Below are 18,327 nucleotides of genomic sequence, written 5' to 3' on the forward strand. Positions count from 1 at the left end.
TTATGGGGGGAGAGGTGTTGGTACTCCCCATGAAGTTGTTACAATAAGTGCCACACTTTTAACATTTGACAATAAAAAGGTGCCTATACTGCATACACTTGAGTATCCCCAGAAAAGAAAGAACTGCCTTTATATATAAAAAATTATCATCAGTCGGCATGTATCTTGGCTACAATTCTAAGAGCAATTTTAAGTGTTTCCAAAGGCACATCCAACAGAAAGTTTGACCTTTTTTTAGCTGAACAGTCATTCCAGTCCATGCCTACCTTGCTCATGCCGTATCATAAACTGTTTATGATACTCCTATCAGGTTTTTTAAAAAAGAAAGCTTGTCATGTGAGTGACGGTGTGTATTAGAAACACAGATCCAAACCTCCTTTGGACAGGCAGAACTACCCATGCTCTTACCAAATAAATTAAAGTATATGGAGTAGAGTGCATTAGTACCATTCACAATCCATAGAACAAAAAATTAAATTATACATATCTAAAGGAAGACATAAAAAACTGTCAAGACTTGCGTGAATAGCACTGGTTAGATTCATTCCGTCTTACACTGCAGAATCAATTCACAAGCATACAAATGTGTCTACTTCAGAAGTGTGTTAAATTCTGTCCTCCAGTATGATGGAACAATGAAAGTTAATTGCCCACTTTTCTTATTTCAAATTAGGTTTCGTTTTCAACTTTACAAGCATATTGCTTACATAAAATGCAATCCTTTTATCTGATTTTGAGACCTGATTTTATTGAGTTTTCCATATGGCACCTGTCATACCTTTTGTTTGTAAAGTGTCATACACATGTTTTACATTTATTCTTATTTTGCAGGATTTATATACCACTTAATTGTGAAAATTTCTAAGCAGTTTACAAAAACATAGCACTATATAAAAATAGTAAATAATTTATATTTTCTATAAATACAGTCAGCCTGAAATTTCTTCATTTTAATAAAATAGTTTCACCACATTCCCCCCCCATTCCTCAAGTTAGAAGTTATCGAGAGATTGACTGCTGCCTGACTTTAAAACTGCTCACAATACCAACAGCATCATAGTACATTAAATCACAGCATGTGGCCAAACAGTAACTAAGAGGACAATCTTATGCTCCCGTACGAGGGAGGAGCTTTAGGATTCTGTGAAACTTTCTGGGTTGGCAGAGAGGGAGGTCCACTGCCAAAGATCCCCTTGTGCAGTTGGAGACCTGCCAGAGATGCTCTGTGCACAGTGTAGGACAAAATAATCATTCCTACATGTTCTGTGTGGCAGGGCCCACAATGATAAGAGATCATTGTGAACTTTAGGAAATGTAAATTGAATATTCAGCCACTTATTATTGAGGGAAAGTGCGTAGAACAGGTCTCGATGTTTCGATTTCTGGGAATGGAGTTGAGAGACGACCTAACCTGGGGAGAAAACAGCAAATACCTGATGAAGTGAGCACAGCAGAGGTTATATTTTCTGAGAATCCTCCAGAAAAACAATCTCTCAAAGGACCTGTTGATGGCATTTTACCATTGCACTGTGGAGAGCGTATTAATTTATGGTCTGTGTGTGTGGTTTGGGAGCTGCACGGCCAGGGGAAAAGCAATGCTATCCAGGGTTGTAAAGACTGCAGAGAGAATAATTGGGTGCACTCTTCCCACCTTAGATCAAATCTATGCTGCCAGGTGCCAAAAGAAAGCGGCAGAGATAGCGCAGGATAGTATGCACCCCAGAAATGATCTCTTTCAGCTTCTGCCTTCTGGAAGAAGGTATAGGGTTATAAAGGCCAGGACTAGCCACCTGAGAAACAGTTTCTACGCAAATGCAATTCTGGTTCTAAACGCAGCATAAGGGGTCTCTATAGTATAGTATAGTATAGTATAGTATAGTATAGTATAGTATAGTACAGTATAGTGTATTTTAAAATGGGGTTTCAGAGTTTTTAGGGGGTTTTGAATGTTTTATGTAGTTTTTCAATTTCATTCTTCTGTATGGGACAATGACAATAAAGATATTGTATATCGTATAATTAAAATTTGAATTATTTCTATTGGAAGTGAATTCATATGAACATATGTACCACTTACAGCATATATTAAGTATAAAAAAGATATGTAAAAACTATATTTTCTAAATAAAGGATATCCATTCTGTTATCTGGTAATCACTCACCTTTACTTCTAAATATATGAGCCATAAAAGGCTACTCAAACACAGTAGAGGAAACCAACAGACGTGAATAGAAAAACTCTACAAAAAACCCCCACTGGTGTATGACACTCTTTAAGTCATACTGTGATTTGACAGCATCTGTTATTACAGAATGATCCTTGCTTGCTTGAAATATAATATTCTTAAACTCGCAATAACACCAAGTAAATTCAATAAAATAAACTTATTGGATAAGTCAGCTTACTATATAGTGCAGAAGAAAAAACTCACCATGTCAGTATTCTCCTTTTCAGAACTTAAATTACCTCCACTGACCATCAAAGAAATGTCAGAGCTGCCATTGCAAAGGATATTCTCTGCTATTTGGACAGTGGGCTGCAGGAATGTCAGCTCATTCCTCCTGGATTCAGAGGACAGACAGACCTGGTAGGAATAAGGCAAAGTTCCGTCCTCATAATTTGGTGGGAATACGGCACCAGCCTTTGAATGGGGGTCAGGAACAAAGCACTGAAGGAAAGTGGGGTTTCTTGACCTTCGAAGCTTCATCAGAAAGGTCAGAATCACCGTCACCAGGAACAGAAAAGACACCAAGGTCAAGGCCAATACCAAATAAAACTGTAGATCAGACTGATACTCTGAGTCATTTGGTTGGGAGTTCATTTCTGGAAGAGCCTCCTGGAAGTTCTCAGCAAACACCAGGCTCAAAGTTGTGGTGGCTGAGAGAGGAGGATGCCCATTGTCCTTCACCAGGATGACCAGCCTCTGCTTCACTGCATCTCTCTCAAGTAATGCTCGGACTGTTTGCACCTCTCCTGTGTGGGAGCCAATGCTGAAGAGTGAGGGCTCTGTGGCCTGCAGGAGATGGAAGGAGAGCCAGGCATTGTGTCCCGAATCAGAGTCCACGGCCACCACCTTCGTCACCAGATAACCCGACTCAGCTGACCGAGGCACCATCTCAAAGAAAGGTGAGCCCTCGGTTGATTGTGAGGGGTACAGGATCTGTGGAGCGTTATCATTTCGATCCAAAACACATACTGTCACTGTGGCACTGCTATTGAGTGGTGGAGAACCTCCATCTTGGGCCTTCACTTGAATCTGAAACTCCCTGAATTGCTCATAGTCAAAGGAGCGTTGGGCATAGATGATCCCAGTCTCAGAGTTAATGGAGACATATGAGGAGAGAGGCAGGTCCTTGATGTTGCTGTGAAGGATGGAGTAAGTGATTCTGGCATTGCGATCCAGATCTGGGTCAGAGGCCTTGATGTGGAAAATTGAAGCTCCAGATGGATTGTTCTCTGGAATGTAGGCAGTGTAGGAAGTTTTTTCAAAGGCTGGTGGGTTATCATTGATATCTGAGATCTGTATTGATATGGTTTTGTGTGTGGAGAGTGGAGGTGAGCCTTTGTCTGTGGCTGTGATTGTAATATTATACTCGGGAGTCCTTTCTCTGTCAAGGCCACCATCTATGAGGAGCTTGAAATAATTGTCCGAAGATGAGACTATCAGGAAAGGTACAAGTTCCTTCAGGTGACAGGTGACTTCTCCATTATCCCCAGAATCCCTGTCCTGAACTTTAATGAGAGCAATCACAGCTCCAGAAGTGACATCTTCTGGAACTGGGGTGGACACGGATGTAAGGATCACATCTGGAGCATTATCATTTTCATCAAGAACCTCAATCTCCACTTTGCAATGTGCTGCCAATCCTCCTCCATCACTTGCCTGAATTATCATCACATAATATTGACTCTCTTCAAAATCAACACTTTCTATGAGTGTAATTGTTCCATCTCTGGGATCCAGATGAAATTTCTGCTCAGCTGTTTTTGAGATGTCACTGAATGTATAAGTGATCTCAGCATATGACCCTTCATCACTGTCAGATGCTTTGACTTGAAGCACAGAGGTTCCTTTGGGTGCATTCTCCTTCAGACTCACTTTATAGTTTGTCTGGGTGAAAACAGGAGCATTGTCATTAATATCAATAACTGTTACCAATATTTTGGCTGTTCCGGTTTTTGGAGGTTCTCCACCATCCATGGCTGTAAGGACCATGTGGTGCGTGTGTTCCTTTTCCCTGTCCAGTTGTTTCTGCAATATTAACTCTGCATATTTGCCACCATCATTGCTGTTTTGAATTTCTAGTTTGAAATATGGAGTTGAGCTCAATTGATAATTCTGGAGGGAGTTTATTCCAATATCATCATCTTCAGCATTTCCAAGAGCAAATCGAGTTCCTGGCAGAGTAGATTCACTAAATTTAAGCTCAACATTTTCATTCCGGAAATATGGGGCATTGTCATTAATGTCCTGGATAAAAATATTTATGTGGAAAATATTCAAAGGATTTTGTGCTACAACTTCTAATTTGAGGACACAAGTAGATGATTTACCACAAATCTCTTCCCGATCTATCCTCTCATTCACATACAGGTTGCCATTTTGTTCATTCAAATCAAAGAATTGCTTTTCTGAAGAAATACCAAGTTTGCGCTTTGACAGCTCTCTGACATCCAACCCCAGATCTTTAACAAGGTTCCCCACAAAGGAGCCCTGCTCTGCTTCCTCTGGAACTGAATACTGAACCTTCTCAGACACTACCTGGCAGCAGAACACAGACCAGAATATGAACAGAAACAGTACTTGCCTCCTGGTGATCTTCCTTGTTCTCTCTGCCTGCTTTACTTCCATCACATCCATTGCATTTCCTGATTTCTTCCTTCTTTCAGTATAGTTTGCAAGACTCCCAGTACACTTAAGTGAGATAGCAGCAATACTGTTCTTTTGATCTGATCTTTCGGAAACTGAGAGCTTTCCTTTCTTGAGCAGCTTTTAAAAGAAAAGCTTTTCCTTTCTGCTCCGCTGATGTGTTAAGAGAGAGAGAGACTGCTCCAAGAGCCTCACAAATGCTGAGCCATGGCTGCTCCCACGTTGTCCAACAGTGACACTCTGAGTACACATGGGGAACTGTATTTGCCATTTCAATAACGGTACATAGTATATAATTTCTAATGTAGAGAACTGCTTTTAATTTATCCCTTTACCATTGTTTTCAAGTTGTACCCCCCTCAATGGATTATTGATCAGACCTCATAGTTATTCACTCCATTAAGAACTCTTTTCTGTATGCAGGTCAATGAGACCAGAGTTCCAAATTTCTTTCTTCCATGTTTAATGTGCATTAAAAAAATCAAAATAATATTAAAAAACTATCACACGTGATTTTTTAATACATATTCCCATCAGAGGTTCAGGTGGGTTGACCCACATCCTCCCAGAATACTTTTCACTGTCCAATTCACACATTAGTAGAACTTCAGGATAGTCCTTCTAGGACATTGTCAGAAATGGTCACCCAAACAATCTCCCCAAATTTCAGCAAGTTACCATTCATTCATTCATTCACATGCCTCATAAAATGTCCCCCAAATGCATCAATTCTTGCCACTGTAGTGTGTTTACAACTCCAACCATGACAGCATATTTTTAATAGAAAAATACAAGCAACATGTCACCAAAGAGCACTGGAATCAAAACATCTTACAGTCATGTGACAGAGGAGTAAATAAACTTGCAGTCACATTTCCAGTGATGCACCCATTGTAGCAGTGTGGAACACACTAGAAGAACACACCTTTGGCTGAAGCTGTTTTCATTCATATTACAGGGAGAAGGCAACACACGACACCTTCTCTGGGGTTCAAAATTCTACTCCTACCTTACACTGGAAATCTCATTAAAATAGAAAATACCCCCCCCAACCCCGTTTGTGTGTTGCTGCTGTAGTCCAATAGCGGGTGAAGGTTGCAAATTACAAGGAGCATTATGCAACCAATCTTACAATACAATTGCTTGTAAATTTCTTCCCAGAGTCCCCTCACCAATAAATCTCCTCATTTTATCATGCTAAAATATACCAACAGCCAAAATAACTCAGCCAATTAAAGGGCTTATGTAAATTCATTATTACTTTTAAAAAAAGAAGTCTTGTAGCAATGAGAATCTCAGTATCAGCTTACTGGTGGGCAGTTGGGTATGAAGTGGAAAGAGGTTATTGGTTGAAAGATGGGAATGAGCACTTATTTGTCATAGGATACCTGGCCCTAGTTTTCACCGAGGCAGATAACTACAACTTACCAGTAGCAAGGCAGGTGAGGGCTCACATTTATATACTTATTTACTGATACAGATTTTTTAAACCACCAACTATTTGGAAGAGTCATAAAAATATGAAACAAAAGCCAAATACAACATACTAAGTTAAAACAATTAAGAATGCATTAAATCAGGAACTCACCTGCTGCACATGAAAATAGGATGAGCCTAGCCTTCTCCCTATCTCCTTTACATGATAGTTTCAATATGTAGTGAACTATGTTTTTTATAGATGTGCACAAGGTTTTGTAAGCCTCCACCAGCAGTCCAAAATAAGAGACAAAGACAGATCATCTGATGCATCAAGATAAAGATTTGTTGAAAGAAGATACTTGACAGAAGGATCACATATAAAGTAATAACTAAAAGAAGGGGGAGCTGAAAGTAATAGAAAGAAGACTGACATAGTTGTGAATATAATGAAAAAGCAGAGGCAGGTGGGAAATATATTCTGATATTAACAAAACAAAAAATCATGTTAATCTAAAATTATTTGCTCACCTGGACTACGATTAAGCCTTCATTGTTCAAGTTTAAATCTTCACCAGGTAGGATTGGATCCTTTGCCTCACAAGCTTCTTTATTGCTCAGAGTATTGGAATAATTTGCCTTTCTAGAGTCTGTAGTGAGAGAAACCTCCTGGCAGTAGGAGTGCAGAAATGCTCGGACTCCATCGATCCCCACAAACTGTGAGATAGGAGCGCCACTGAAATTCACACTCCCCGACTCAAGCAGCTGAGAATTTCTCCACCTGTGCAACTTGATGGCCAATAACACAAGGAGGAAGATGAGGAACAAGCAGGAGACAAAAGCCACTGCAAGGACCAGGTAGAAGGTGAGGTCAGACGGAGGCTCTACAGGAGCTGAGATGCTGCTAAGGTCTGAGAGGATTGCAGGGATGGTGTCAGCCAGCACCACAGTCAGAGTGGCTGAAGCAGAGAGAGGTGGCTGCCCATTGTCCTTGACTAAAACCACCAGGCTTTGCTTGAGGGCATCTTTCTCCAGAAAGAAGCGGGCCGTCCTGATCTCTCCCGTGTGGAGCCCCAGAGTGAAGAGCCCTGGCTCAGTGGCCTTGATCAGCTGGTAGGAGAGCCAGGCATTCTGGCCAGAGTCCGCATCCACGGCCACCACCTTAGTGACCAGGTAGCCTGGCTCAGAGGAGCGAGGGGCCAGCTCTATCCCCGTGGAGCCGTCAGTGGGAGGGGAGGGGTACAGGATTTGGGGAGCATTATCATTCTGGTCCAGGATGAAGAGAGTCACTGAGACGTTAGAGCTGAGTGGTGGAGAACCTCCGTCCTGGGCCTTTACATGGAACCGAATGTCTCGAAACTCTTCATAATCAAAGGAGGTCAGAGCATATATAACCCCCGTCTCAGAGTTAATGGAGAGGTAGGAGGAGAGGCGGGAGTCACTTCTTTGGTCATCAGTGATGGAATATGTTATTCTGGCGTTTTCTTCCCTGTCAAGATCATTTGCTCTTAAGGAAGAGACCATCGCTCCTCTTTGGTTATTCTCAACAAAATAGAAAGTATAGTCTGTTTTTTCAAAGAGGGGTGGGTTGTCATTTGTGTCTAAAACATGAAGTGTGATGACTGTGACTGCAGAAAGAGGGGGGACTCCATGGTCAGTAACAGTGACAGTAATATTGAAGACTGACACCTGTTCCCTGTCAAGGGCACCATCAGTCACCAAACTGTAAAAGTTATCCATGGACTTCTTTAGCTGAAAAGGGAGATTGCTAGGGATTGAACATGTGATTTCCCCATTGATTCCTGAATCTCGGTCTTGGACATTTAAAATGGCAATTACCGTTTGGGATGGTGAACTTTCAAGTATGGTGTTGGTGGCAAAGTTAACTGATAATTCAGGTGCATTGTCATTCAGATCCGTAACTGATACCACAACTTTTGATCTGTCACTCAGGCCTCCTCCATCTTTGGCTTGTATCTCAAATGCATATAAAGATGATTCCTCATAATCAAGATTCCCAATAAGGATGATTTCACCTGTTGTGGAATTTAAGACAAACATTTGGGAGTCTCTCTTTGTGATTTGTTGGAAAGAGTATCTAATGTCTCCATTGATTCCTTCATCCATATCAGTGGCTCTCGCTGTCAAAACTGTGGACCACTTGGGGATATTCTCACTGACACTCACTTCATAGAGAGGTTGGCTGAAAACTGGTGCATTGTCATTTGCATCAAGGACAGCGATGTGGATTTGTAATGTGCCAGATCTGATGGGATCACCTCCATCAGTAGCTATGAGGAGCAAATCGTAAGCTGATTGTTCCTCTCTGTCCAGTGATTTTTCCAACACAAGTTCAGCAAGTGTGACACCATTTTCTTCTGTTTGCACATGCAAAGCAAAATGGCTACTGCCTGTGAGTTGGTAGCTCTGCACTGAACTTATCCCCCAATCTGGATCTTGAGCTTTGGGAAGAGGGATCTGGAATCCAGGTGTAGATGCCTCACTGATTTCCAGCTCCTGTTCCCATAGAGGGAAGTGGGGAGCATTATCATTTATATCCGTAATTTCCACTTCAATTCCATAAAGCTTCAGTTTGCTTTCAACAAGAACCTGAAACTTCAACATACATTTCTCTGCCTCTCTGCAAATTTCCTCTCTATCTATTCTCTCAGATATCTGCAAATGGCCATTGTTGGCATTCAAAGAAAAGTACTGAATCATACCTACAGGGTAAACAATGCGGAGTCCATAGTTTGGGAGTTGCTTGCCATCCATTCCCAGGTCCTTTGCAATATTCCCCACAGAAGAGCCTTTGTGCATCTCTTCTGGAATGGAGTAGTGAATCTGCCCGGAAACTGCCTTCCAAGAAAACATCATGAAAAGGCACTGGAAGATTCCCTTTCTGCAATTCCACAGCCTCTGAATTCCTTCCATCCTTGCAGCAGGTTAAAGACCCTTAGATTCTGGTTCAAAAGATGCTGTATCCAATTTTTTTCTAAGGAAAATGCACTTCCATTTCTTCTTTGCACTGACAAGCAGCTTGTTCCTTCAGATATTTTGTGCTTGTGTTTAACGGAAAGGCAACTTCAATTGGGCAGGATTTCACATTTCTGCTCCATTCTGGTCAACAGTGACACCCAGAGGATCAAGCCCAAACTGCAAAAACCTCACTTTTGAAAATTAAATAAACACCATTTCACGGTACTACTGCTATTATATGCAGATATAGCTAGGATAACTCTTCTTTTTCCTTAGAATTTACCCACTAAGGATAAAAAAGAGTGAGGACTTTTGTTGCTGTAATTGAAAAGGAGCAGGAAAGACAAGTGTGTTTAGGGTTCCTGCCCTACCCCATTATTGGAAATTCTGAAATAAATGTTATGGATCTTTCTCAGCAATGTTTTCTGCTGGCTTTTCTAAGGGAATATTCAATAGATTTTTTTCTTGATGGAGAAACAACACTAGTAAACCACCAGTACATCCTTACTACCTCTGGCACTTCACTCATCTCAGCTCCTATTTGTTCATTCACATCTCTAGGCTGTTCATCTTCAAACTGAATTTTTATTTTTAGGTACGTGTTACATAAGCCCTACTTAGGCATACACTGTCCATACATGAGCAAACACATGAGGAGAAATATGGAGTGCCTCTTAGTCTTTTCCTGTCCAGCATTTCATCTGTACACAATCTAGATCCCTCCATGAATTTGAGGACCAAGGTCTGAGGTGGGGAGCTTACTCTACTTGTAGGGGCCCCACACATGATTTAGAACTTTGCACCATCATGTTTTCTTTGCTTACACTAGAGGAGATTGTTCAAATGGGGCTGTACTGGGTAGGAGATGCATATCAGGAATGCCCCAGTTCAAATCAAAACTTCAGCCATGAGCTCATTAGTTGTCCTTGGGAAGACTCCCTCCCTCCTCTCTCTCTGGTTGAGTTCACACAGCAGTTTCCTCCATTTCCCTTATGTTTCCCTAACTATTAATTTCTGCATTATATTCAAGTTTTCACATGGCATGAAATCCACTTCATTTCCATTTTATTTAATTGCAGGAAAAAATCCGTTTCCTGCTCCCTTAAACCGGAAAATAGCAGGAGTAAAGTGATGAAATTCGGGGCCGTATACGTGGGGGAATGAATACATGCACAGCTATGGGTGGAATAGTGGCAATGTTATCCAATGATGTTCATGGTTGCGTCACACCACGCACACTGGTGTGAATGAAATTTAGTGGAACATGATATATTGCTCATATATAGATATGCTGATATATTGGTCAAAAATATACACATAACACAACTGGTACTGCAGTGTGAAAGGATCACTGGAAAACAGAATAGAAGCACTAGCGTTCTAGTCAGGAAAACTAATGCAACACTTGCCACATCTAAATGCATCCTCTCTCCATCTCATCCACAACATGAGGAAAATAATGCTGATCTATCTTTCTGGGTTATTGAAGAGTTACAAGGGAATGTGTATCAACCATTTTCTACACTAAAGTGCTCTATAAACACCAAGTATGACTGTACAGTGCAAAGAAGGCCATGTCCTCCTTAATTTATTGCTCATATTGTGCCTAGAATAAAGCCAAGACGAATGCTATTAAAGCCAATTATTATTACTACACCACTTCACATTACAAAGATAAAAAGAAACAGGAAGAGATTGGTGGCACACGCAATGGGGTAGAGCTGTGGAGTGACCCTCCAACACTAGCATTGTTGCTGGGGCTTACCTGGTCAGGGCTGGGCTGACACAACTGTGTGGTTGGGGCTGTGCAGGTGCACTAGCAGCAGTGCTAAATGTTCCCACAGTTAAAAGCACATGACTCCAGCCTCACTGCTGCCCCATCCAGGTAGGCAACAGTGTATGGGGGTGGGGGGTGGGGTGGATTCACCAGCTGTCCACCACCATGCATGTCACTACTGCAGGTGGGTAGCTTTCAATGGCAGCTTATGTGCTCATGTGTGATAATAAGTTGTCAAGCTCAGAACAAGCATTATTAAAAACTAGCATGTGATGACCTGTTAAACCTCCAGTCATCTTTCTTGGAGATCTTGATCCTCTTCTGCTTCTTGTTCTACAAAATCAGCAGGACTACTAAAACTGCTATACTGAATTTGCTGAATGCTTTCCCCCAGAAGACAGAAAATCAAGCATCCGATCCACGAAGCAATGCCATAAAAGTTTCTTTCAAAATTGGTCTTCATCTTTCACTACAGAATATGCACTGGCAACAAACTTTTCGACACATTAGGCATTACGATCCAGCATTAATGTATACGAAGCAGCAAACACAGGGGTGTGCAGCTGTATGTCCTTGCCAGATTGCCTTTCCATTGGAAAGCATTCCAAGCCAAAGAGGTGAGAGGGCATCTAACATTGTTATGACTCAATAGTCATTTGTCACCTATGTTACTACATTATGGAAGCATGACTGGAGATGGTATAGGTAGAAATACTAGCCACATGCACACTCACCTACATACATACTGTTGACCACAACTGTTTCAGCTGGTCATAATTTCTAATCATACATTGCAAATGCTCGTAGCTGTTTTGACTGTTAAGCAAAGGACGAAAGAGATTTTGGATTCATGATGCAGACATATTTGGGTCGGCATATAGGTCAATACAGGGACCACTGTTTTCCCCTATTGCTCATTGCCTGTGTTTTGTCTTTCTAGTATATGGCTTTTGGAGATGGGGAATTGATGCATTTTATGTATATATTTATTTATTTATTTAAAATAATTATATAGTCCCTGTCCCACACTCAAAGAGTATCTAGGTTGTGTATAATATTAATTTAAGACCATATAAGCACCAGTTCAATGCAATAATATGAATAATAAAGTACAGTATATAATACTGTTGTCAGGAACTTAGTGGAGTTGAACACCGATGGCCAGCAAATACTTGGTCACATAGATGCGTCTTTAAATGTTGATGAAAACACTGCACTGTACATTACTATTGAATTCAAAAGGGCAGACTGTTCCGCCACAGAGAATGCCATCCTCATGGTTGCCAGAACATGTACTGATGCAGCTAATGAGACCACCAGGAATGTCTCCACTGAAGATCTTGGTGGACAGATGAATTGATATGATAATGATTGATCTTGAACAATCTTGTGCTAAGTTGTTTTAGAAAGGATGAGGTAACATGTTGGAGAATTTAGAAGTGCTTCATTAATCTTTTGTGATATATTGGGACAGTCTCCTTTGGGAAGTTGTGGACTCTCTTTCCTTGGAGTTTTTTTTTAGCAGAGGTTGTATGGCCATCTGCCATGGATGCTCTAGCTGAGATTCCCGCATTGCAGGGGGTTGGACCAGATGACCCTTGGGTCCCTTGCAACTCTATGATTCCATGAGAGACAGACTACTTGCTCCACTCATTGATCAAACAAAGGCTGTGCATGAGCTCTATTCATTCTGCAACCAGCATGCAGTCACAGGACCTGAGGAGTGTTTTACAACTGACAGCTTCCATCAATGCTTCACCATATCATACACTGTGCTTTTCCAATCAGACCCAACTGTGTATGAGTTTTAATCTGTTTTAATCTATTCTGTTGTGATTTAAACTTTCTGAGTGCTCTAAATTATGGTTGTCATTTTTAAATATTATTTTTATTCATTTTTAATAATATAAGAGTTTAACAATGTAGAACATTTATATACGCTCAATCTGAAAAATACAAAAATATAGATCTCCATTGTTAAAACTGGACAAATCTCCCTCAGTTATAAATTATAACTGTCCCAAAAATAATTAGGAAAGGTAGACTTTTGCAGATCCCATACCCGTCACGGCTCTTAACATGGCTTTGGGGCAAGATGTAAATTCCTCAGCTCTCAAGCTTAACCCCTATCCAAGTTCCTAGGAGCTGACTGCTTCTTGGTCTCTTGACACAGAAAACAGCTTTTTCAAAGCACCAGAGATTAATCTCTTGTTCACTCTTTTTTCCAAAATGAATACAGGAACCAAGACTTATGTCTGGCTATTATCAATCACCATGTAATTATATCTGTTGGCAGAAAGCCAACAAAATATGTTTGTTCTGCTATTTCCTTCCCCACAACACATAAAAAAGCCATTTCCTTCCCCACAACACATAAAAACTTCCTAATATTTATTTTAATAGTTTAATAATAAGGAAATTTTTGCCAATAACTAAAAAAATTGCAAACATATAGAGGAATATACTATGTAGGATGTTTTGGTGTTTGTTATTCCATATATATTTTTAAAGAGAGAACATTAAAACAGCTACATATTCAATATTAGTCATGCTGCAAAAGAAAGAAAGAAAGAAAGAAAGAAAGAAAGAAAGAAAGAAAGAAATTAGCATTGTCTCCACTCAAACATGCTATGCTGTGTATGAAGAATGGCAGACAAAATTAATGGACTACGGAGAATTAGAGAAAAATGACAGGAAGGATTCGAAACCTGTGTGACCAGAGATTCACAGAAGATTGGAAGAAATATAAAAACTATTTGAAGAGGAACTGTAATCAACAAATTATGCTAGTAGGACTACAAGAAGTTTTGTAAGGAGAAATATATGAAATATTGCAAAGTAGAGAAAGAATAGAGATATTAGTTTTGAGAGTTAAATGTAATAGTGGAAGTAAGTGAATATTAAGTGAATAGATTGGAAAATTTTCAGATGTGATTGATGGAAGTAAAAAAAAATGGTGTAAGAAATGAAAGTATGTTTAATTACTGTTAAAAAGATATGTTGAAAAATTAATAAAAATGTATATTAAAAAAACAAACAAACATGCTATGCTGTGCTCCCAGCTCATCACCCAAAGTCAGCATGACGATAGGCATCTAGATAATTTTGACAGAGCCTCCTCCATACTGAAATGGTGCCCCTCAACAATTGCTGGAAAGGCCATTCTATTAGCTCAGTACTACTCACTACCTACTTCCTTCGTGACATGGCCTAAATTGTCTAGGAAGCCACTTTGATAACATCCACTATTAACAAATAAACTCTCAAACAAGTGATAACACACCTAAATCCCCCCTCCAAAAAATGCAATATAACTCACCGTGCTGTCATTTTCCTTTTCAGAAATTAAATTGCCTCCACTGACCATCAAAGAAATGTCAGAGCTGCCATTGCAAAGGAGATTCTCTGCTATTTGGACAGTGGGCTGCAGGAATGTCAGCTCATTCCTCCTGGATTCAGAGGACAGACAGACCTGGTAGGAATAAGGCAAAGTTCCATCCTCATAATTGGGTGGGAATATGGCACCAGCCTTTGAATGGGGGTCAGGAATAAAGCACTGAAGGAAAGTAGGGTTCCTTGACCTTCGAAGCTTCATCAGAATGGTCAGAATCACCATCACCAGGAACAGAAAGGAAACCAAGGTCAAGGCCAATACCAAATAAAACTGTAGATCAGACTGATACTCTGAGTCATTTGGTTGGGAGTTCATTTCCGGAAGAGCCTCCTGGAAGTTCTCAGCAAACACCAGGCTCAACATTGTGGTGACTGAGAGAGGAGGATGCCCATTGTCCTTCACCAGGATGACCAGCCTCTGCTTCACAGCATCTCTCTCAAGTAATGCTCGGACTGTTTGCACCTCTCCTGTGTGGGAGCCAATGCTGAAGAGTGAGGGCTCTGTGGCCTGCAGGAGATGGAAGGAGAGCCAGGCATTGTGTCCCGAATCAGAGTCCACGGCCACCACCTTCGTCACCAGATAACCCGACTCAGCTGACCGAGGCACCATCTCAAAGAAAGGTGAGCCCTCTGTTGATTGTGAGGGGTACAGGATCTGCGGAGCGTTATCATTTCGATCCAAAACACATACTGTCACTGTGGCACTGCTATTGAGTGGTGGAGAACCTCCATCTTGGGCCTTCACTTGAATCTGAAACTCCCTGAATTGCTCATAGTCAAAGGAGCGTTGGGCATAGATGATCCCAGTCTCAGAATTAATGGAGACATAGGAGGAGAGAGGCAGGTCCTTGATGTTGCTGTGAAGGATGGAGTAAGTGATTCTGGCATTGCGATCCAGATCTGGGTCAGAGGCCTTGATGTGGAAAATTGAAGCTCCAGATGGGTTGTTTTCTGGAACGTAAGCAGTGTAGGAAGATTTTTCAAAGGCTGGTGGGTTATCATTGATATCTGAGATCTGTATTGATATAGTTTTGTGTGTGGAGAGTGGAGGTGTGCCTTTGTCTGTGGCTGTGATTGTAATATTATACTCGGGAGTCCTTTCTCTGTCAAGAGCACCATCTATGAGGAGCTTGAAGTAATTATCCGAGGATGAGACTATCAGGAAAGGTACAAGTTCCTTCAGGTGACAGGTGACTTCTCCGTTATCCCCAGAATCCCTGTCCTGAACTTTAATGAGAGCAATCACAGCTCCAGATGTGACACCTTCTGGAACTGGGCTGGACACGGATGTAAGGATCACATCTGGAGCATTGTCATTCTCATCAAGAACCTCAATCTCCACATTGCAATGTGCCACCAAGCCTCCTCCATCACTTGCCTGAATTATCATCACATAATATTGACTTTCTTCAAAATCAACATTTTCTATGAGTGTAACTGTTCCGTCTCTGGGATCCAGATGAAACTTCTGTTTGGCTGTTTTTGGGATGTCACTGAAAGTGTAAGTGATCTCAGCATATGACCCTTCATCACTGTCAGATGCTTTGACTTGAAGCACAAAGGTTCCTTTTGGTGCACTCTCCTTCAGGCTCACTTTATAGATTGTCTGGGTGAAAACAGGGACATTGTCATTAATATCAATAACTGTTACCAATATTTTGGCTGTCCCGGTTTTTGGAGGTTCTCCACCATCCATGGCTGTAAGGACCATGTGATGCATCTGTTCCTTTTCCCTGTCCAATTGTTTCTGCAACATTAATTCTGCATATTTGCCACCATCATTGCCAGCTTTAATTTCCAGTTTGAAATATGGAGTTGAGCTTAATTGATAATTCTGGAGGGAGTTCATTCCGATATCATCATCTTCAGCATTTCCAAGAGCAAATCGAGTTCCTGGCAGAGTAGATTCACTCAATTTAAGCTCAATATTTTCATTCTGGAAATGTGGGGCATTATCATTGATGTCCTGGATTAAAATATTTACGTGGAAAATATTCAAAGGATTGTGTGCCACAACTTCTAATTTGAGGACACAAGTGGATGATTCTGCACAGATCTCTTCCCGGTCTATCCTCTCATTCACATACAGGTTGCCATTTTGTTCATTCAAATCAAAGAATTGCTTTTCTGAAGAAATACCAAGCTTGCGCTTTGACAGCTCTCTGACATCCAACCCCAGATCTTTAGCAAGGTTCCCCACAAAGGAGCCGTGCTCTGCTTCCTCTGGAACTGAATACTGAACCTTCTCAGACACCACCTGGCAGCAGAACACAGACCAGAATATGAACAGAAACAGTACTTGCCTCCTGGTGATCTTCCTTGTTCTCTCTGCCTGCTTTACTTCCATCACATCCATTGCCTTTCCTGATTTCTTCCTCCTTTCAGTACAGTTTTCAAGACTCCCAGTACACTTATTTGAAATAATAGAAATATTGTTCTTTTGATCTGATCTTTGGGAAACTGAGAGCTTTCCTTTCTTGAGCGGCTTTTAAAATAAAAGCTTTTCCTTTCTGCTCAGCTGAAGTGTTAGGAGAGTATGATTGCTCAAAGAGCTCGCAAATGCTAAGCCATGGCTGCTCCCACGTTGTCCAACAGTGACACTCTGAGTCCATACGGTGAACTGCTTTTACTATTTCTATAATTCTACATGGAATTTTATCTCTTAAGTAGGGAATTGCTTGTAATACATGTTCACCTCTAAATGCAATCAGAAACAATTTTCTTCTCCATCACTTGTGTGCATCCTCTTCGCTTCCCAGTCCCTCACCATTCAGCATCATTGCTTTATTTTCTTTCTTTAAAAAGAAGTGGGGAAAAACCAGGAAAACAATAGGAATAGTAGAGAGGGGATGATTGTTGGTGAGGAGGGCTCATCAGATATAGAAGCTTTGTTTCCAGAGGCTTCTAAAGAAATTGTGTTCTTCTAGGTCATTTAAGGAGTGTAATTCCTTGTCAGGGTACACAAGGTTTGTCAATGTCTCCTTCACTGGATCAGGAGGCAGAGGGAAATACACTTGACATCCTCTCTGGCAGGAAATTCCACTTCTGTGCATGTTCAGGAACATCATTTCTGGTTCGAGGTTAGGACTGTATTACCTCTGTCCATTGACAGTTCCCACCAGCACCTCACACCTTTTCAAAGGTGATTTTTTTTACTTGAAATGGGGAAGAAATGGCAGGGAGGTTTAGCTAACGGTACTGATGAACCCCATTTTATGCTTGAAATTAATTCAAAGAAAACTGGGTCCTCGCTGAATTAAAGTGATTAAAAAAAGATGGGAGAACTTATATTTAAGATCTTCCCATAGGCCCTGGACTAAAGATAGCTGCACTCTTTATAAAAGAGATAACATGTAATACATTATTATGTTATTTGCTGTCTTTCATCCAGTTTAAACATAGCATTAATATCTCTATATTTTGCATAATTACATTTTAAAAGTTTCTTTAAAGGAATAAAATACTGAAAGACCAAACTAACCAATGTGCATTTGATTAATGTGATCAAAATATTTTACCACTTGTATTTACAATAATGTAATGCAACTATTTCTAGCACCATTTATTCCCATGTGTTCCCAATATTAAATCATTTCCAGTTTCTCTTTAACCGTCATACAATTTTGTGTGAATCAAAGCATTGCCACCCCACACGCTCCAGTGCAGTTTTGATTCTGCAATGAACGTACTTCCAGGACATTGTCACAAATGGTCACCCCTACAATATCTCCAAAGTTCAGCCCCTACCACTCACAGCTGTTTCACTAACTTGGCACAAACCATATAATGTTGTTTGGGGACATCTCTCTAACCAAAGACAGTTTTCTTGTGAGTTTCTTAATGGGGTCAGAAACACATCCCACAAATAAGTGTTGTCCAGCTTGGGATGTT

The 18,327-nt window shown here is 40.7% G+C and overlaps 1 protein-coding gene across 11 annotated transcripts in view; it reads right to left on the reverse strand.

Annotated features, from left to right (window-relative positions):
- LOC128418020 (protocadherin gamma-A4-like) overlaps window positions 1-18,327 on the reverse strand; it is a 299,406-nt gene that overhangs the window by 200,632 nt on the left and 80,447 nt on the right. The window contains exon 1 of one of the 11 annotated variants that reach the window (XM_053397361.1): window positions 14,363-16,876. The exons of 8 other annotated variants lie outside the window; for them this stretch is intronic. In XM_053397361.1, coding sequence (XP_053253336.1) covers window positions 14,363-16,792 — 2,430 coding nt within the window. In that variant the 5' untranslated portion in view covers window positions 16,793-16,876. Of the gene's footprint in view, window positions 1-2,432; window positions 4,940-6,818; window positions 9,368-14,362; window positions 16,877-18,327 lie in introns of those variants that run through there. 2 more of the 11 variants (XM_053397381.1, XM_053397362.1) reach the window with 2 other exon arrangements.

Source organism: Podarcis raffonei, chromosome 7 (genome assembly GCF_027172205.1).
Source record: "Podarcis raffonei isolate rPodRaf1 chromosome 7, rPodRaf1.pri, whole genome shotgun sequence".
In the NCBI taxonomy this organism is placed as follows: Eukaryota; Metazoa; Chordata; class Lepidosauria; order Squamata; family Lacertidae; genus Podarcis; species Podarcis raffonei.